Source organism: Gallinula chloropus (genome assembly GCF_964237585.1).
Source record: "Gallinula chloropus genome assembly, chromosome: 1".
Taxonomy (NCBI): Eukaryota; Metazoa; Chordata; class Aves; order Gruiformes; family Rallidae; genus Gallinula; species Gallinula chloropus.
Window position 1 is genome coordinate 121,637,278 of NC_140085.1, and position 22,269 is coordinate 121,659,546.

Genomic DNA, 22,269 nt, shown 5'->3' on the forward strand with positions numbered 1-22,269 from the left:
CTGACACGTCTCTACAATCATTGCACTATTAAAAGCAAACACATTTGGCAAGGCTGAACTATATGTTACCTCTATCATAAAAAACACACAACCATCCCCTCTGTGGCAGCATGTTTAACAATCACTGCTCCAAATAAATAGAAACTATTTTCAACCTGGGTACTGGGCAGGGTTAGAATTTTTTTTGAGTTAAAACCTCCAACAAGCATTCCCAAGCACAAATGGGAACACCTGATCCAAAGTCCAGGTAAAAAGGTATTACTGGGAAAAAAAAACAACCACCTACCTATGAAAAAATCTGAATTAAACTTGAGCACTAGTGAGCACCTGGAAGCCTAAGAGTGATCATGGCTACAGAGAGTACTCACAAACCTTCCGTGTCCCTTCCTGGTTACACCACATGCACAAGAATGCGCTTGTGACCCAACTTCCCTCTGTTTGTTCCAAAACTACAGACCTTTAATTTGAGAAGCAGCTTTGTTTCTATCAACTCATTTGTAAAAAACACCATCAAGCTTGTGCTCATTAAATATATATATGTGTATATATAAAAACATACAAAAAGGTACAAGATAAATCACATTAAGAAACTTTTACAGTGTAGTTTGTCCTGATTCTTTTATTCTTATGGGCCAATTGGTTTTGTGTGCACAGAATCTCAGTGTGACTGTTGTTCCAGGATTCAGCAGGGTGCCACTGCACAGCGTTCACCTTTCTGTGCAGCCCGATTTAAAAAAGAAAAAAGAAAAAAAAGAGAGAAAAAACCAACAAAAAAACCCCAAAACAACACACACCACAGGACAAAACATTCTTCTTAAATCAAATTCTATTTGTGAATTCAGCAAAATAATTTCTATAAAATAAAACAGCAAAATATTTAAATAGTATAGGGTGGGCTGTATCTGTTTTGCAGGGGTATTTGGTTTTTAGACAGGTTCCAAAAAAATTACACACATTCAAGTTACCAATTTTCATTTAAATACAGTATTTACTGATGCGTTTCTTGAAGTCTTTAAACAAATGTTTATTCTGGAATAGAGATACCTCAGAATTGTAGTTGACTAACCAGTAGTTTCTTTTATAATTAAACCCTGCTTCTAACGTTAAGATTTCCTGTATAATGGATAAAGAGCTAAGACAATTCTCGCTTCAAGTAGAACTGTGAACGAGCAGAAAACCAGCAAGTTAACTTGGTGCAGTGGCACTCACAAGTACTCTGTGATTTTGTTGACTTCCACTTCACTGGGATGCAGTAGAAGGAAAGTGTTAGAAGTTTTTATCTAATAAGCTCTACCAAAGAAACAAAACAAGCACACCAAATACAGTCTATTATGCTCCAGGCATCCTGGCATAGCAAATTTTTGCATATTTGTTTTAAATCTTTTAAATTCCTATTACTGAAAACTAAGTGTTCTTTATCCCACCCAGAGACAGAACTGTCAAACATCAGATGTGAGGAACATATGTGAAACTGAAAACCACTTGTTTGTCACATTTTCCCTCCCCTTTTTATACGCTAGGTGTAAGAAGAAAAAGTTCTGAGCAATGCAGTTGTCACATTGGGACAACTGCTGTCACGGTTTGTTTTTATTCCCCCCTCGTTGGCTACACTAACTTGGTGTGAAGCCATGCTAAATGTTACAGCATAACTATAGCTTCAAAGTGATTAACCTAATACCAGAATGAAAAAGGCAATGAAAAAAGATCTAGAAACAATGTTACATCACCAATTTTCCACATCAACCAAATAATTAAAAGGTTACCAGCCATTACGTTGCTCATAGTAAAATCGACTCCAGTGGCAAAGAATTAACATGAAACTATTTTTGTGGTTGACATGGATAGGCTTTTTCATCAAGGAGTTGATCCGACTGCCAGGAGGCAGGCAACACTGGTCGCAGAGCGCAGCAGATATATCAAGAAATTATTTTTTTGTAGATCTGTGAGTCTCATCAAGACAAAAAAAATGTTTCTTGCTCAAGAATTAACAGTCAAACATTAATATACTATATACACCTTTGCCATTTACACATTAGCATCAGGCCATTTATTACAAAACACTATACACTTTCCACTGCAGGCGGGTTATATATTGACAGCAATTTTCTGCAGATAAGACAGTGAATAGACTCTCCACTCCATGTTGATTAGGAATAGTTTTTTTTTTTTTTTTTTCTAGTTTTAAATATTAGCCAGACACAGAGAAAGGTTGGACTGTAAGGCCTGGGTGCACAGTCTTGATGGAGCAAGTTAATTGATTATGTGCATGTCACTAATCTTTTGTCTGAGGCGGGGACACTTCTTCGCTGCCTTCGTAGTTCTCTTGTGCTCGCTGGCCGGTTCGCTGAGGGTTGTTCATATGGTGCGCGGCCGGGCCTGTGTAGGGCTGTCCATGCACGTGGTTATTCTGCAACAAAGCACACAGGTGTTCAAGGGGACGTCACGCTCCTGGGCCGCTTCCTCACCCCCTTTTACGTTCAGACCGCTGCAAGTATCCTCCACGGCTGAACCTCTGGTGGACAGTGACATCTACACCAACACACATCGGTTCCTCCATCCCTCTGCGACCCCTCCTTCACTCACCTTTGTAATCTACGCAGGAGGCAAACAAACTTTCAACTTGCAAAGACAAAAGGGTCAGTTAAAATAGTCACCTCAGCTTCTGAAGAACAAGCATTTACATGCAAAGCCAAAGCAGCACAGAGGGAAAAATAAAAGGGGGGAGGGGGATGAAGAGAGGCTACCTATGTGCTGCAGACATTAACTGTGCAGGTATTTTATCAGCGGGTTCAAACAGCTTGTGCTTTTTTTCCCCAAAGACAATGGAAAAAGTTTACCTGAATTTATACATCATACTTTTTTTAAGAGGGAAAACTTCAAGTGTTACAGAACAACAAAATCTAGACTGGTACTACTCTCCAGATGCTCTGCCCCAATTTAGAGAGTCATACACACATCTGCGAAATGCAAACATCTCATCTACCTACTGTTTAACCAACTGTGGAGTAACTGGGACTAGGAGGAGTGTGTGTGTGTTAGTGAGAAACGCCATCTCTTGCAAGAAAGTGAACACAACACACAGGTAACGGTGAGGTTACAGTATGTGTCTGAACTCAGGAGCTCAGAAAGGAGTGGGGAAATTCTCTGGGACTTACCAACTGCTCTGCTGAGAACATCAAGTAAGGAACGCAAGATGGAGGGGAAATGGGTTTGGGCAGGAGAGGAAATTAAATTAGCAGGTTTGGACTATATGGAATGAATTGGAACAAAATATGGCAATGAAGTGGGGGATCTACTGCTCTAGGCAATTCAATAAAAGGCATGGTTATGATTTCTTTCAGATCTGGCTTTCCACAGAAAGATATTAATGAACAGCCGTTAAACAGAAAAAAGGCTTTAGATTTGATGTGTATATAGAGATCAGTGTTCATAGCACTAATTATACATAACAAAGCCACCTGCATTTTTCTGAAAGCCTTCCAGTTACCCAAACTGAAATTTGCTCCTTGAGGCTTGGTTTCGTATTTAAAAATCAAGGAAGCAACTCAGAGTATCGCTGATGTCAACAAGTGTGACAGAATTGAGTTCAGTATGAACTAGACTGTGATGACACCTGTCCCCCTGCTCTTTCTATGGATGACTGATTGCTGATCAATAACATGGAAATTCTCACCTGAACCTCTCTGATGGTGAAACTGATCCTGGCAAAACAGAGGTGTGCCTGTATCTTTAGTTCTCCAAGTGTGAGCTTTGACAGTAACATGCTTCTGGCTAAATGGCTATAATTTAAGAAAGCTAACCTGGAACTCTGCATAAATGGTTCAGGCCTGAGCTTTTACCTGTTGATACTGGGAACCAGGTGAATGGGGATACAGCGGGGCATCTTCAGGTGGAGAAGACTCATGTTCATCAGGGGCATCAGGATCATCTGGTTCCTGAAGTTTGAAAAAAATAATCAATTTACAGAGGGAAATAAAATAAGGTATCACAATTACTCTCTCCAGAACCAACCCCACAGGCAAGTGACTGTTTCAGAGATACTTGGAGAAAAATCTGTAAAATTTATAAAATACATTGCCTCTATAAGGACCAGAGACTGTTGCTAAGGTACATTATAGGGGCACTTCACTCAAATTTCTGAACAGAAGACGAATTAATTCTTTACCTCCTCTGGGCAGAGTTCACAAGCTTTTGCAAGAGTCATTCTAGCACTGTGTGACCTCTCTAGGAAGTAGCCGTTCGATGTTTCGTTGCTTTGGATTGGTGGAGACCAGTTGTTATAGGTGTACTGGGGGTTGCCAGTGTATGGTCTGCGTTCCAGCTCGTCTCCAAGCCATTCTACTGCCCAGGTCCATTTTCTCTTCAAATCTCCATTGCTCTGCAGGCAGATGATTAACAATTCACAATTATTTTCTCTGTTCTTCGAAACAAAAGCAGTTCTCCCTTTCCTATACATCAGTGATAGAGCATGGACCACTACTGCATAGGCTGCTTGTTAAAGAGACTCCCTGCAATACCTTTTTTTGCACAAAGAACGCTGCCAATTGGAAAGGAAGTCCACAGATCTGCACCTGCATTACAGAACCATGAGTGCAAGTTCATCCAAACTGCTCTCAATCCCGTTCACTGACTTTCTGACATAGGAAGGTTCACATGAATTGGACTTGGCAGTTGTAATTTCACCAAGGCAGTGAAAACCGAGTAACGGTGGGTGTGGGTTTTTTTGGTGGTGGTTTGGTTTTGCTTTTTAAACACAGAATTGGGAAAAAAAAAAACAACCCAAGGGGGAGAAACAGAAAGAAAGGTATTACCTGAAGGATCTGGTAGGCTACAGGACAGTTGCTGAAGAGAGCTACCATGCACTTTATACACTGGTAAGCTCTTTTCTGGTAATGATTCTTAGAGCGCTGAATGGTGTCAAACAGCCCATCCCTGTCATCTGGGATTCCCTTAAGTGCGTTGTGAATCCTACAAAAAAAAAACCAACCCAAAGAACAACTGAGACTCAAAGTGTTAAGAGGTTTAGTATTTGAAATAAGGCTTTGTTTAAAATGTAATTATAAAAGGGATAGCTGTTATTCTGACTTCTGGTTTCAGTGAAGAGTTGGATTTGGTTTTAGTTCAGAATATTAACTAGACACATATGTAATGTACAACTACAGCACGTGTAGTAGCATTTAAACTGAGATATAGAACATGTCAGTACAATTAATTCATATCACAGCAATCAACCCCAACTGGTTATTTTTTATTACTTATTTTTAAATCAACTGCATTTACAAAATAAACCAGTTAACCCAATAGGTCCTTACAGAATTAGAACCATTAAATCCTCAAGACAAGAGTTATTTACTTTATAGTTACACTTCTCAAAGAAACACTCATTCAGATGCAGTTCCTCTGAAGAGGAATGAAAGGTCCATCGGGATAAGAAAGGACTTGGGCATTCCCTGGAACTAAGGCACTTTCTGTGCCTTCTGCTCTCAACAAGGGGGTAGAGGAATTATTTGACACCCTGAAACTGCAAGAACTGAGAACTGACACACTTTTGGCTTTGAAAAGAAGAGTCAGAGGGGAGCAGAGAACCTACACAAAGTGCCGTCTCAAAGACCTGCACTCGCTGTAGGAAAGGCAATTTCCCTCTTTCCCCATGGTCCTGGTTAAGAGCGAGGCACAGACTCCACGCAGTCAGCAACCTAGTCTCCCATCTGTAAAGTGATGATGAGCTCTACTTCAGCTGAATCAGCACAGTGGTATGTGTAACACTATTAACCCAAACTTGGCACTTCAACTTGTCAAATCAAGGCAAGTTTACGAGAGGGGGTCTGATGCCAAAGAACAGCAGCAGCCACTACACAGTCCAAGAATACAAGGAGCACTGAAGGATGCACACTGCCAGGTGATTTTTACTTCACATCTATTAAAGCACACCCATCCTTCAGAGTTCTAGGGAAGTATTTATCAGGAAAACAATATTAACAAACTGCATTATATATGCATTAAATGCAGATACCTATGCAAAACCGAAAAGCATATGTATAAAGGGTATTCTTGTCCCTTAACTAAGCTGAAATTCCTTTTTAAAAAAGAAGAAATTATCCCTCCAACTCCATTTTCATGTTTTGGAGTGTGATAAGCCAGACCAGCATCTTCTCAAGTCAGGCTAGGCAACTGATAAAATCCTAGGAGCGTGGTCTAATCCTACCGGTTACGTACATGAGTTCACTTCAATACCCTCACTGCACACTGACCCAGTGCCCTTACCCCATACACTTAGTGCAAGCATGACATCTTTAAACTTCAACTTTCAAAAGCCTTGCTCTGTAGACGTATGAAAATCAGATCTGAAACTGGATATTTAATACATTGAAGCTCAAATTCTACTGAAATCTGATCACACAGAGTATTTATGTATGAGATCTCCCAAGTCCACACTTCACCTGTGTCTTGGTATCACTACTACAACGACATGCCTCTTGGTAAGACCAAGGCTATCTTTGACACCTCTCAAACAAGATGTAAGAATCAACCTAAGCACCTTGCAGCAAATACCAGTGTGCTCAGCCCAAACAGCACATTCTCTTGTGTGTGAAAAAACTTGAGTTCATAGGGCTAAGTAGCAAATTTCTCAAAACTAAGGAAGGCCAAGGTGAAAAACTAGATTTGTCTCAAAAACTGAGACAAAAGTGGAAAAGATCCATTATTCCTGTGTTTTGATTTGATATATATATATTTAAAAACAAACACCTTGAAAGGACTAGCAACAGAACCATTGGGAAAATAAGCTGTATGAAACAATAATCTTGAATTTCAAAAGAGATAGGTAACTACCAACCTGTGAGTTTGCCAAGAGTCCTCAATTAACAGGATTTGCAGAAGGAGATCCAAATAAGGTCGAAGCTCGTATGTATATGAATATGCAACCTTAAAAGTAAAAATGCAGAGAACATCAGAAAGCATTCCTTGAAGCATACAGGTTTCACAGTGCAATACAAGAGCACAACCAATCTGAAGTAACATTTACTTAATTTAAAGGATATTGAAAGATACAAAACATATTTAAAAAAATAATGAATCGTATCAGGGGTTTTGGGGGGTTGGGTTTGTTTTTTTTTTTTTTTAAATATAGTAGAACTTGTAAAGGAAAAAATGTTTTCATAGCACTTTCTAATACAATTGATCTGAAGTCCCAGGCATGAAATGCTGAAGGGGCTACCTTAAAAAAAAAACACTTTAGAAAAGCAAAATTACAAGACTGTGTTTTTCACCGATATTGCTACTTTTAGACAGTGCATTCAAAGGTTATCCTAAAGCATAAAATACATGGATAGTAATAATGCCAGCAAAGTTATTTTTATTACAGTTCTTTCAAGTGCCAAGGGAAAAAAAAACAGAGAAAAATGTTACTTTTACTTTGGGGGGAGTGGGGGAAGGGTAAATGTGAAGATGAGCTAACAGACATAAAAACCATGATTTGGAGTGGAGAAGCATGACTAACCTTACAGAGATTGCAAAGACAAACCAAGATAGCAGCAAAGATTCTTTCCCGAGTCTGAAGCCAAGTATGTTCTTACAGACTCGTGAAAAAGAACCTTACCAACACTCTCAAAACACCACAAGGGAGACTTTGGGAAATTATTCCAACTTTCCACACAACGCAAGAAGCTCTTCTGTGGATAATGCCAGAAAAGCTGAAGGAAATGCTCTTGCTATACATAAAGAGCACCTCAGAGTACTTACTTTCCTTCTCTAACATGGTGGTCCTAACTCATGAAAGGTCAATTGCTTTCCTGAACTCATAAAAAGACTTCTCATAGGTCTATACATCATGTTGGAGTACTAAAGAGTGTAAATGCTGACAGAGGATGCCATCTTAAGGTAACCTGGCTTATCAAGCGCCCATTCAGTGTTTCATACAGCATTCCTATATATACATCTCTATACTCCCATCTTTCTCCTAGCTTTTTATTTTTACCTGCCAAAGTAGTTCACTGAGGACAGTGGAAGAGAACTGAGGGTTCTCCCAACAGCAGAAGCGAAGTAACTTGATGGTCTCTTCAGAGTTGCTGCAATCTTCAATGATTTTCTTCACATAACTAGTTCTCACAAACAAGATGTCTGCTACGTTCTGCTGAAGTGCCATTATAGGCTGAGATAAGTTGGGATCACCGTAAGGGTTGGCAAGTGGGGGATTACCTAGAACACACAGTTATTACAGATGAAAAGGTACTGAAGTACTTTCAGCGTAGAAACAACAAAATATGAATTGGTGTAACTCATCAAAAAACAACAGACACAACCCCCTTCCTAACAGTTGATTTTCTTTGAAAAAGAAAATGGGATAATTAACTTTTCTGATTGCAAAGTTTGACACTTGCTGCCTGAACAAGCTCCTTCTCCCTGGCAGATAAGATTACGGCGTGACAATCAAAGTGGAACAGCTGGAGACACGTTCATAGGCAAGAAGAGAAATTACTGAGAGTTTCCTCAGTGAAATCCTCTTATCTCTTGAATTTATCTGCTTCACCACTTATGTAACACAGCCCAAATCTATCATATTTTAGGACACAGGATCTATTAACTTCACTAGGCAATGGGAAAGGGATCAGAGGAATATCTTTCAAAACAGTCCCATCCGAATCTCCAGAGTGTAGAGAGAAGTCATACACTCTTGAAAGAATAAAAATTAATGTATCTTGTTTAGTAAGCTTCACTTTGTGTAAGGAGAGACTGGTTAATTTACTCCTGATGTTCCTGAATGTAGCAGTGTTTTTACTTAGTGTTTGAAGATGCCCAGAAGTCCAAGGGAGAGCTTTTCAAGCTTAATATGCTGAAGCAAAAAATAACTACTCTGCAAATAGTAATCATAATTAGTAGTCACAGTAATATTCCTATAAAGGAATTCTTTTTTAGTAGAACATTATTAATACATTGAATATACAATTATTTTTCATAGGTAGAATATCTTTTTAGTGGAAGCCTCAAATAATGCACTGAAAACAAAACCAAATCAAAATTGCCCAACGGTTCTGAAGCTCATTATAAGACAGTAAAATTTTCAGTTCATTAATCTTACTATAGCACATTCTAGCCTATTGACTTTATAGCCTGACACATCAAGCTGGAATGAGTTTGCTATTAAATTTGCTTCTCTACAGATTGCTAATTAGGTTTTCTAAAATATGTTTAATAGAACGTGTACATTTACAGGCTATAAAGTCCACGTAGCTCAATATTCTGTCACCATTTCTCAAAAAATAACTGCACCCTATTCAACTCCTGGAAATATTCAGGATTTATACTGTGGGTGACCAAATTCTAGCCAGTTCTTTATCTTTTGTAAGCCAAAGTGCTGGCTTCTGTTAGCTTTCCTGACTGTGAACAAACACCAAATCACCCACAACAATGCAAGATCTCTTTACTGATAAGCACTATTACATATTTCAGAACCTGCTGTGGCACTTTTCCCGTACAGATTTCTTTTGTACCATTAATCTATTATTTTATTGTCTACTCAGAGTCAAGAGATCTTTATGCAACTCTCTATAATAAATTTGAACTGTTTTAAAATCATTAATATTTTGTAATCATAATACTCAGTTTTTTTCCGTATCTTTAAGGAGTAAGCCAAAAAGCATAAAATAGAGAACAGATTTCTGTCTTGTGCTTTTTATTGTGGTGGTATAGAAAATTAGGTTTGCTCACGTCAAAGATTTCTGGTTTTAAACAAAAAGAGTTGCTGGAAACCTGTTTCCTTTTCACATTTAGCCAGTTTACATGTAACAGCTAAATATGCCCAAGAGACAGCTACTGTCCTATTCAACTAATCCAAGGAAAACCTAAGATTCACTATACCATTGATAGACGACTGCATCCGTGACGACACATTGCAACAACGGATGAGCTGTGACACAACAGTGTATAGCTTCCCCAGTTCAGCATACTGGTATTTAATTGGAGGACCTGGACCTTCATCCAGAGCCACAAGCATGAAAGTTGCAGGAACATTTAGTTTCAGAAGTTGTGTCTTCTCTGCTACACCTTTATGGGGGAAGAAAGAAAACCAAAAATTAAAAGATCTTGTTTCTGGCACTGACAATCCTCTTTTTTCTTTTTTAAATAACAACTGCTTACATGACTCATAACTTTTTAGTTGCTGGGTTTTTATAATAGCACTCATTCATACTTTCTGTGGGAAAAATACAATCAGTAAAGATGAAGAAGAAATTGTTCAGCTGAAAAAAAAATCACATTGAAGCAGAGTTGTAAGTGACTACAGTTGCTTACAGTGCTCATTAGCACCTCAGTGTCTAGCATCTGTGTTGATAGTAAAGCCTCAGAAGTCTTTTGGACAAGAATTAATCTTCTTATTGTGAGGACCCAGACAGTATGAACACCCCCTGCAGTGTGTTTTGGTTTTTTTTTCTGCCATGTCTTAAATACATCAATTACAAATTTAATACATTTCCAACTGTGCCATATTATGCACTAAGTGTAAATAAAAGAGTGACAAAATCAATTTAAGAATAAACAACCTAGAAAACCCCCTCAATCAACCAAAAAATCCAAACACACAGCCAGTCTCACTGCAAGAATGCTTTGCATACACTACACAAGCACTTACCAGTAAAGTCACTGTGTCCCTTCTGATCTCACATGCTGTTTCTCAATTTGATTAAAAGTAACAACTTTTCATACATTTCCAATTTATTTTCTTATTCTGAAATACAAGACCTAACCTGCCATCTTGGTTGATGAGAAACTTAACATGAGCCAGCAGTGTGCTCTTGCAGCTCGCAAGGCCAATGGTAACCTGGGCTCCATCAGAAGAGGGGTGGCCAGCAGGGACAGAGGGGTGATTGTCCCTCTCTACTCTGCCCTCGTGAGGCCCCATCTGGAGTCCTGTGTCCAGGTCTGGGGCCCCCAATACAAGAAAGATGTAGAACTGTTTGACAGGGTCCAGAGGAGGGCCACAAAGATGATCAGAGGGCTGAAGCACCTCCCCTAAGAAGAGAGGCTGAGGGAGCTGGGCATGTTCAGCCTAGAGAAGAGAAGGCTGCAGTAGAACCACACTGCAGCCTTCCAGTACCTGAAGGGAGAATACAAACAGGAGGGGAAACAATTTTTTACAGGGGTAGATAATGGGAGAACAAGGGGGAATGGACTAAAGCTAAATGAGGGAAGGTTTAGATTAGATATTACAGAAAGTGTGGTGAGGTGCTGGAGCGGGCTGCCCAGAGAAGTGGTGGATGCTCCATCCCCGGAGGTGTTCAAGGCCAGGTTGGATGGGGCCCTGGACAAACTTGTGTAGATCCAGGGCTAGAGGTTGGTGTCCCTGCCTGTGGCAGTGGGGTTGGAACTCTATGATTCTTGGGGTCCCTTCCAACTCATGCTATTCTATGACCTTTCCAATAAGGAGGAATCCAGACAGCACCTTATTAGCGCATTTTTATATTATCTTTTTGAATGTATTAGTTTTGTATTTACTTCCTTTATAGAACTGATCTCTTACTTGCTTTGACATGAACAATAGATTATCTGATTTTTCAAACTGTCAGATAATTAAATCTTTTTCACAGAACTTGGGGTGTTGCAGGAATGATTCACCCAATGATCTGCACCCATACCGAAGATTTAAGCTAACAGCAGTACAACCACGGCTTAGTATTTCCATCCTTAATTTTGTGGGGCTGATGGTGATAATCATCAGGCCCAGAATAAAATTTAGTTATGCTTCCCCATCTGGCTTCTGAGCATTTTCCTACTGGAGGGGCTTCAATTGCAGTGACTATGAAAAGCTGGTACAGAAGGAAAGGTAGGTTAGAGCAGAACCACTGCATCTCTCCGTAACAACATGAAATCTGCTCTGAGGGGCGATGATGGAGCTCTGCCTGACAAGAGAACGCCTTGGTAGACAAAGTATATGAAAACAAAGAATGTTATAAGTGAAATTAAATTAACACAATTGCTTAGATTAATTGTATAGATAGGAAATTAGTTTCCTTTCATGTGGGCAGACATCTTTAAAGAGCTTCCAGAACTCTGTATGCGTGTATGTGAATTCTCTGTGGAAATACTGAAATAACTCCATTTGGAGTCTAGCCACAAAGTTACCTAACAGAAACCACCTTTGTAACTTGCCTGCTTGTGTCAATAACCAGCAGCTGCTTCCCATAAACGGGTGAAAATACCTTGTATTAGATGATTAAGAGGGAGAGAGGATTCTTCTGCTACGGAAGAATGTTGCATCTTGTTTGGAACTTGCTGTAGAGAAGATGCTGTCACTAAGGCTAGCAGCTGAATGAGAAACGGGCCCCCAGTACAAGACCTTAGTAAGTGGAGAAAGGAAGAACAGAACTCTGACCCTTCATGAGGTATGAACCTTGACAACCCTCATCAACCTCAGAGTACTAAAGTAATCCTTTATTCATTTGACTTGTGTTTTATTACTTTTAATTGCTCTTCTCCAGGGCAAATATATAAAGCAGTAGTGGATAAATCCACCTGAGAATCGGCTGATTCAATCGATCAACTGATTTCCTGCATGCCGATGCTAAGAGGAAGCAGAGTTCCAGCTGCTCATCTCAAAGTGAACAGGACTGAAATTGGTTTAACTGCAGAAATTATTTTTGTTTAGAACAGTAACTTCAGGTACTATTAGTGCCACTTTATTCTACTCTTTGTACACATAGGATAGTGATCTTCTATGAAAAAACCCCACAAAGTCCAGAATTTAATACAATTTTATATACTTCTAAATCTATACTTATTTCTATTTTCATAAAGCCAGACACAATTAAAATCCTGACTAAAAATGGGTGATGCTGGAAGTGCAACAGACAACATTTCATGTGGATCACCACAGAACTGATAACTGTCTCATCTTGTAGCATGTGTGTAACGGGTCTCAAGCAAAGCACCTGCAAACACGGGTCGTCCTACTAGTCTTGTGTTCAAAGGCACTATAACTAAAAATCATTTGCAATCGTACTCAATCGCTAATTCAATCTTTCATCAGAAAAGTCAGGACTCTGGCCTTTATGAAAAGAATCAAGTCTCAAGCTTGGCCTAAGTTTACTTAAGCCTTCCTATACTGCAAACCCATTTTTTCCTTGTCTGTTAACCTCAGAGAACTACAATACCTGATACATTTATAGCGGAATTTCTCAACTCTTGCATTCTTTTACCTCATAAGATGTCTATAATGAAGGCATTCTTGCAAGCAATGATGTCTAAGAACACTACAGACTGAGCTACTTCCTCAGCCTCCCAGTGTCTTTAAAAGGAAGATAAATAGAGAGTCAGCATTTTGCATTCACAGCTGTGAATTTCAAAGGCAAACTAAAGAAAGTAATATTGACAGGGCACAGCTGGAACATACAAAGCATGACCATCTATCTTATTTCCATAAAGGGGAATCAAGCAGATCTCTTTTTTTGAACTCTCATCTTCTTTAACTTCTTCAGGCTCAGGCCAGTTGACAGCCCCTCATTCTTCTTGGGTCTTGTGATCTCCCTGCAAAGATTCATCTCTCTTGCCTTTTTTCACCCCCTCACCCTCTCAGAATAACCCACACTTATTGCTCCAAGCTTCTCGTGTTAATCTTCCACGGATGGCAAGAGGACTAAAAGCCCCAAACTCCAAACTGGAGGAATACAGATGCTCTACAGATCATGGCATTAAATGACAGCAATGTGCTGGACGCTGAAAAACTGGATCTCCCTGCTGTGACCTGTATAACCAGTTCATATAAAAAAGCAGATCATTAAAGTATCACCAGTAAAAGTGTGCAATTTGCTTACCTAGATTGGCATACATCACAAACAGATTGAAATACTGCTGCAAGTGGCGCCCATGTTCAGATACTTCCCTTCTTAGAAGATTCAGTACCGCTCTCAGTAAGTGATCACTCAAGCTTAAGTTATCATAAGCCTAGAAAAAAAGTTTTGGTATTAGTGACTGACCCTACCAAATCTTTATTTAGGTTACACTTTCTACTATAGCAGAGAACAGAATTGGTGAAGAGACGGGAAAAGTAATAGCAGCTGGTCATCCTTATGTATCTTATGCAAAGACAGGGAGTAAAGACTCCAATCATTAAATACCAACTAAGTCCAAGAGAAGATGCAAGTACAGAAGCTTTAACCTGAATTTTTTCTCCAAGAGCAGCTGGGCCTAAATACTCAGGAAAGCACATGCATTCCACTGTGGACTTCAAAGACTAAGACAATCCAATCACCTCTTCATGCATAGCTCAAACACCTTGTGAAACAAAGCACTGTCAAAGCATATACAGCTTTAGCTTAACAAGTATTCTTTTGCTGGATACAGTAATGAAAACATTCAGAGCAAGTAAGTGGCAAATGCAAATAAAGTAAGTGTCTTACTGTAGACATTAAAAATACATCTAGCAGAGGCTCAAGAAGGTTGACTTAAGTTTTAATACACTCCAAACAAGTAACTTATGACAAGTATTAGATCAAGGTTTTGGCTTTTTTTTTGTCAGTTCTAGGCGTCTAAAATTAGGCAATTCACTGTGTATTTCTATGCAAAGTTACAATATTGCAGGATAAAGAAGAATAATTAGGTAACTCCTGTATGTTTTCATGCTTTGGTTTTTTGTGTGGTATTTTTAAAGTTAAAAACAAGAGTTCATTACATTACTATAAGCCACTACTGTTATTTTGCAGATTTCACACTTGCAATTAAACTCTTGTCACTACATAAGTCATCTCAAGAGATTTACAAATGAGGGGAAACTAAGCCCCTCCAACAGCAACTCTCTCACAAACTGGTGGAGTTAACATGACGCAAGTAGTGCAAAATGGACTGTACAGCTTTACTGTAAACACTCCTGTATCCAACTCCAGAATTTTTGTTAAATGCTATGATGGAGTAAAAGTAAGTTTCAAAAGGTTTTCATTAGAAAATTAAATACCTGACTGGAAGGCCCAGGAGAGGCAAAAGGTGAAGGACACGGTCCGTCTTGCAATGAAAAATGTGCAATAAATACTATAAGTTTTGCAAATGCACCCCTCACTTCAGCACTAGGGCATTCCAAAAGATACTCAGAAAAGCGGTTTGAAACATTAAAAAGGACGTTGTGTGCAAACCAAAAGCGTACATTCTTGCTGTGACGAAGAAGGATGCATAATGCATCATACCTGAAATAGAAGATGATGCAACTCAGAGAACTAGACGACCTTTGAGGTCCCTTCCAACCCAAACCATTCTATGACTATGAGCAAATGTAGACATGAATTAATTCTGGTAGCTGTATTCTTTTGCAGAATTTGAAGAAAATACATGTTACAGGTGATCCCCCAAAGTTTTGCTCATAGAATTCTTACAATCAGACAAACTGTAGCTCCTATAAGTGATACTCTACCTTACTAGCAAACACAAATTAAAAAGAGTTCAAGTTCAATTAAAAAACTAACATTTAACTGTAGCATTTTACTTCTATCACCTCTAAGGAACTAAGACAGGATTACATCTCTTAACTCCCAAACTACTACTCAAAGGAAGTCCTAAACTGGTAGCCATCGTTCCCTCTGTACGGGAACTGGTGGAGAGCACCTGAGGTGAATTTCATGAATTCTGTAGAAAACAGGTAACTAAATATGTAACCCATCTGGAATTTATATTCTCATCTACAGATCCAAAACCCCAAAGAGTAAATTATCTGTTTCAGAGAGGGTCTTGTAAGACTGCCTTCCTTCCTGCAGCGATATTTGAACTCCTCTTCATCTTAAAAGTAACTTAGCTACTCTGAAAGTTGCTGCTGGAGAAAAACTTGAGGTATATATTTGCCACATATTACACAACCACTTACTAGAAGCTGGTAAACTACTGGTCACGAATACTAGAGTTTTCTCTATAGTTCTATCAGTAGTTATCCATGCCTCTCCCCCCAACACTGAATAACTGAGCTTAGAGACTAAAATGCTGTGGGTGCTACGAATGAGATCGTGCTGCTTGTACAGTTTTGAATTGCAGTCCCTGTAACAATGGACATCAAACACCCCACTAACAGTCTGAAAGACTGCTATGTAGGTGTTTCAGAAACAGGATACAAACACAAGCTGCAAAAACGAGCTGCAAGAGCTCTGTTTAAAACTACTCAAACCACGAACAAATCATCCTGAATTCAAGTCAGAATACATAACCTGTTAGTTTTGCACTAGCAACAGACTCTACTCCTTCACTGTTTTAAAAAGACAGACCAAAGGTTGATTTACGCTTTGTATGAAAACTAATTTTGCAGCTGTTCAGATCAGCAGCTTATCTTAAGGCTTGGTTTCTTTCCAGTATCTTCTGTCCTAATTTCCCCCCCTCTTCACGTACACCTTGTTCCCAAGTTTGGGGAAGGGGGAAAAGTGGGACAGACCACTAACACCTTTTATTGATATACGTATGTAACATCTTTTAACAGACATCAAACTTCCAAAACTGTAAATGTTGTTAAAAGACAAGATACCAATCACTAGCAGGGCCACGGACTATTTTCTTTGTATGAAATCCTGTGGTGAAGAGAAATCTAGCAGCAAGCTGAATACTAATCATAGTTATTTCTTCTGCTTCAGGCAACAGATGATCTTGTCCTAAAGAAAAATCAGAATACTCACATGTAGACAAAGTAAAAGCATTTTAGTCCTAATAATTTAACCGATTCCAAATTACTATTTTCTCTCCCACTGTGTTCCAATTTTAACAGGAAACTTGATCAGAACAGCTTTTAACATTTTAAAATGTATGTTTTAAAACAGGTACCTGGAAGCTAATATATGTCTGATTTCCAGAAATCCTGGATCTCACCTCTGAGAACAGTCTTCAGCAGAACACCCCACAAATTAATACATTTTAATGTGATTTAGTACATAGGCTGAATAATAGTTGATTATCAAAGTATTTTTTGCTAAATCTTCTGGCGTGCTATCATGAACAACACAGCAGATGTTTAACTGCCAAAGTCCAGAAAGAGAGTATTCAAAGCAGAACACACAGAGCTTTCACCAGGTAGACAAATTCTTGAGAATACAAAAATCAAAAAACTTTTCTTGCAAGAAATTAATCCACGCTCGTTGTGCTAGCATACTAACCTGGAGGAGGATTTAAGTAGACGCTGTTACAAGTAAGCAACTTCTTTATGAACTGGAAATATTCTAGGCTGTACTGCATACGGTTGTGCATGAACTGCACGTTCTGCTTCCGTACGCTCCGCTCAATGGCTGATGGCATTTTAATCTGATGGGGTTTAGTGGTGATAGCGAGTTCTGAAATATATTTTATTAGTTCATTGTCTTTGTCTATCGTGTCCATACGTTCATAAAAAAGAATATAAGCATTCCACCACCTCTTCTGGCGTCTGTAGGACATACGCTTCATCATGTGATCAAATACTTCTCCCATGTACTCTCCACCAAAACACTGATTTTTCATTTCTTCATCATCATCCATTTTACACTCTGTCACATCTCCATCATCGAATTTATACCACCGGTTCTTCTCGCCATCTCCACCGTTCCTCTGGATAATGTAAGAGTAGTAATGTCCACCACTGGCCTGGCCACTGTGCACAAGTACACCAACAAGCCTGTATTTTGTGCTCCCAGCGTGTTCATTTTCAGACTGTTCGTTTTGTATTATCTGATTTTCGGGATTTACATCATCTCCTTCCAACTTAGCTACACCTGCCACCGTGTAAGGCTCCATGTCCAGCTCTCGTGGAAATTCAAAATAATCATTGAACTTGATTGCACATTCCCTTTCCCAGTCATAATCAAATCGTTTCAACTGGATTGCAAGAACTGGAGGCAACTTCTTAATCAACAAGCGTTTCACTGTATCGACCTATAAAAAGGACATAAACAGTTGTCAGCTCCTAAGTTTCCGTTCCCTTACCAACAGTTCAGTAACTAAAGGATAACTTTTCCCCCCTGAATATGAAGACTGAACGGTGTATGGCTATAACATCCCAGTTGTCTGCAAATTTTATATATATGGAATTATTACCTTCTTGTTGCATTTTTCACAATGATATGCATTTGCACCTTCCAGTAAATCTCCTTTGACATACTGTTCCAAAGAATCAAGAAGGTTCTGGTGATTTCTTATATCTACATTCAGAGTTGTGAAGGATTCCTCACACTCGTACCTATCGGTGAGCAGACAGATGTAGAAGAAAGAAGCGTGTTCAGTTTTTATGTTTTAGAGGTGCTACACAGCATCTTACTGCCGAAGTTTCATTCTGTATGCAACTTCTAGCAAAAGGAGTGAAGCAGTAATAAAAGAACTGAACTCCCTTTTTATTGCACTCTTCCTACAATTACATTATGCTATCTGCACATTGTATATTTTTACCTGCACTAACTGCAGTTATTTTATGAAGGCCACAGAAGTGACTTGTATGTCTCAAGTTCACAGAAAAGACTGTGTAAGTTGAATCTTTCAGCACATCTTGGTTTCAAAAGCAGCTGAAGTATCGTGACAGACTCCTGGCTAACTTAAGCTAGCAGAGAAGCACAGATGGCAAAAAGCAGAGTACTTTTTCCATTGCTGATCTCTACTGTCAGGAACGAGACATTGTATCATACATAGACACAACAGTTCAAAATATATTTTAAAAAAGCCTTTTTAATTTTTCTATCTGAAAAAAGTTGAATAGCTGTCTTCATAAAATCAATTTGCATACTTATGACTTGCTTTGACTTACTGTGTTCTGACAAAACCTTTAACCAAATTCCTAGCGATGAACCAGCAATACTTGAGACAAGCAGTTAAGACATCTTAGAATTTTTTTTATTTTTAAAAGATAAAGAAGCAATAAATTCAAAAAGTCGCATCTCCTCCAAGGTAACTCTGCAGAGCTTGTTTCTCTGACAAGCAATCAAGCATACAAAGACTTTTATCACCATGAATCAATGAATAGTTTGAAACACTTCAGCACAAAACAACAGTATTATTTCATCTATGAAATAATATATGCATTTAGAAAGGCTGTTGATCTGGCATTCCCCAATCCAATACTTCAGTTAATGAGCAGTTTTCTCCTCCCTAAACTACAACCAGAGCTACACTTTTATTAAGAAGTACAATTATACAAATCCAGTATTTCCAAAGTGACAAGTAATATACTTCAGGGTAACACACAGCATCAGGAATGAACGACAACACACATTGCTCCACATCTATATCTTCTATTTCATTACCCATTGTATATAAAATAAACCCAGCACTTTCATGTTATCTTGCAATATTTCAACTTACTTCTGGTCATACATTTTAATCCATGAAACTTACTATGTTCCACTTAAAAATTGTTTTAATTCACACATGAGCTCAACTGAAGTTGAAAGATTAGCACAATAAGATCAGTTTGTATCTGTTTTTTTCCAGTATTTTAATTGCTACCTGAAGGATAACTGTAAATGTTCAACTTTCACAACAAAAAAAGTTTGAAATGGCAACATGCAAAGATCTGTTTAAGAATCACACACGATCCAAAGGATGTAGTGAACAGTAAGAAGGGCCAAGCATTAGTGATACAAAATTTTAAGGCAATAATAAAATGCCAACTGTTGAACAAAATCCAAGTCCATCATTAGACCACCTTGAATCTTGCACACACTTCTAATCACCCACATCAAAAGGGATACAAAAAAACCCCTCCAGAGAAGTACAACTGTATAATGCCTTAGTTCTAGTCTCTCACTAAGCATCTGTCATCATCATCATTAAGACAGTGGGCTATAGACATTCAGTCTGATTTGGTATGGATGGACTTTTACATACCCTACACAAGGCTGAATTTCAGTATTTACATTTAAAATTAATTAAAAATACAACAGAAATATTGAGAAAATGGTAAGTTTTATACATGATTCCTCTTGATGACTGCTTAGACAATAAGTATGAATGGGGTTTTACTTGTTGGAATTGAAGATTTATATTTGGGTCAGCTCTATCCATAAACTGGGCAAGACACAGGACAGCAAGAGCTGCCCCATCTTCAAATCTCATACAGGGTATTTGGTTCCTAAGTTGTTTTCACTTTTAAAATGAAAAAGCTTTATCTTTTCTTTCCCTGACCAATACACAGTGATTCACATACAACTCGCCAAGCAGAAGCCAAGAGTAATCAAGTATTTCAGAGCACTTGAAGACAAGTTAATGTTAAGGCTACAGAAAAAAAAAAGTTGCAAATTCTATCAGCTTTAGAGGAACAACCCAAAACCCCACAGAACCTCCAAACTTGCTTTTTGGGCACTTTTATAATGATACACAAAGAGATGTTTTTTCTTTAAGAAAGGAGAATTTTTAACACTTACCTATGTGGGCATCCTTGACAAATCTTCTGATCAGCAAAGGACCCTCCTAACACTTTACTTAACATTGCTGGATGGCCCAAAGCTTTTAAAGCTTCATCTAAACTGTCCACCAAGGAATTAAAAAATTCTAAAGCATCATGTTGTTCACGTAGATTTACAGGTTCACCCCAAAGTCTGAAAAGAAAAGCATGTTCTTGTCAAATATTTCTTGTTCTCCAACAATTTATTTAAAAATAAAAAGTTTTAAAAAATATTCAAGCTGTTAGTCCCTCCTCCTTACTGGACAAAACTATTTACTGGTTAGTGATGTAGCATACCAACTGGTCCTCTGTCCCCGACACACACACACTGGGTAAGTAAAAACAAGCTTTTGTGTGTACGTCCATATTTAATGCAAAGAATCAATATAATATTTAAGAACTACTAGAATTCAAAGTAACCACCTTGGTTTAAACTTTGGTTTATTAACAGACTTCTAAAAGGGAAGACACCAGATACAATGCTGCACAAGCTCTGCTAATTTACACTTAACATCACTACCATTTCTTTTGCTAGGATTAATTTTGTTTTATTTCAGTGGTCAGTGCACAGACACCAATACTAAGTTTTCTACTTACCTAAACTGTTTCCAAAACCCTCTTGGTACATAGTACTGTAGCCTGGAAGCTGCTAAATGACCAAAAATTACTTGGAGATGCCTCAGAACACCAATATTGTACTCTTTTCTATCTTCTGTTTTACTCAGGGCTGGTTTGTCTTCATACTGATGTGGATAACCAAACACATCATCTCGTGGGTCAACATTGCTCTGAAAAGCAGAAGAAAATGTGTGCAATTAACTTTGATATGTAGCTGTATCCCTTCTTTAATTTAACCACCTACAGTGTTTCATATACTCATGTGAAGAAACAAATAATTTCTTTGTCTGCATTAACAGAGTTCTGGTGACTGAAGCGGTGCATGGTGCTTTCAAGTACAAATCCGTAAGGAGAAACTCTGTGCACCCCACTACTTCTGAACTGCCTCTCTGGCAGTGAGCCTGAGTAAGGAGTGTCATGCTATTGTCCCCACTCTAGCAGTGGAAAGCAAAGTGATGAGCAACTTAAATTTGTTACAATCTTTAAAATAGACTTCTTTTTTCTGAAAAGATCAGCAAGTTCTACACAATTAAATTTACCTCATTGTCCTGCTTTTCATCCCCAGACATGTCATCATCTACATCACTGCCTGTGCCTTCAATTGCAAGAATCCCATTCCTGATGGCTGGAATCATGTACAGCTGCTGAATGACAGAATTCATGTAACAAGTGGCACCAGCGTTTTTTAGTCCTACAAATCCCTTTGGGGGCCGAGGCCCAACAGGTGGTAGATATTCCCATTCTGTAAGCGCTTCACAAGCTAAAAGAGAAGAGCAGAACGTGAGAATCTGGTAAGGAAACCAGTTTCTTACAAAGGAATTTCACCATCAATGCAGTACAAAGGGCAGCTGTATAAAATCAGTATTAGTCTGTAATGTTAACATTACACCATTTTCTTCTACTACATAGATAAAAAGGTGGCCAGACAAAAATTCAGTCTGTTTAAGTATAAAACAGAAGCCTTCCCCCAATACCAGCAAGTTTAACTGAAGAATTCAGCTGAATGAATCTAGAATATACAACTCATTTATAAGTCTTTCACAAATCTACAATACTTTTAAATTTAAATTTACAATATTTCACTTATGCCTCACATTTCCTTGCCACGACGTGGAACAGTTTCAGATAATGTTATCAATATGACTTATTTTGTTCTCCTGAGTCTTCTCCCTCAGACCTCTCTCATCCCTTCAGAAAACCTTTAGAATCACAGGTTTCCTATGCTAACCTGGTGTCCTGTGGTTTTAGCACAAAATACTCTGATGTAAAGAGAGCCAGAGAGCATGCATGTTTACAAGCAA

General features: G+C 38.5%; 1 protein-coding gene across 1 annotated transcript in view; it reads right to left on the bottom strand.

Moving 5' to 3' along the window:
- Positions 1 to 522: 522 nt before the first annotated feature.
- Positions 523 to 22,269, bottom strand: part of USP9X (ubiquitin specific peptidase 9 X-linked) — a gene marked incomplete at its 5' end in the record, with an annotated part of 84,234 nt that continues 62,487 nt past the window's right edge. Inside the window, 15 exons of the mRNA XM_084264237.1 lie at positions 523 to 2,407; positions 3,840 to 3,935; positions 4,166 to 4,378; positions 4,812 to 4,968; positions 6,836 to 6,924; positions 7,976 to 8,196; positions 9,856 to 10,041; positions 13,803 to 13,932; positions 14,939 to 15,164; positions 16,481 to 16,604; positions 17,103 to 17,853; positions 18,016 to 18,157; positions 20,331 to 20,504; positions 20,948 to 21,138; positions 21,508 to 21,728. Of these exons, the coding sequence (XP_084120363.1) occupies positions 2,273 to 2,407; positions 3,840 to 3,935; positions 4,166 to 4,378; positions 4,812 to 4,968; positions 6,836 to 6,924; positions 7,976 to 8,196; positions 9,856 to 10,041; positions 13,803 to 13,932; positions 14,939 to 15,164; positions 16,481 to 16,604; positions 17,103 to 17,853; positions 18,016 to 18,157; positions 20,331 to 20,504; positions 20,948 to 21,138; positions 21,508 to 21,728 (3,056 nt within the window). The 3' untranslated portion in view covers positions 523 to 2,272. The remainder of the gene's footprint in view (positions 2,408 to 3,839; positions 3,936 to 4,165; positions 4,379 to 4,811; positions 4,969 to 6,835; positions 6,925 to 7,975; positions 8,197 to 9,855; positions 10,042 to 13,802; positions 13,933 to 14,938; positions 15,165 to 16,480; positions 16,605 to 17,102; positions 17,854 to 18,015; positions 18,158 to 20,330; positions 20,505 to 20,947; positions 21,139 to 21,507; positions 21,729 to 22,269) is intronic.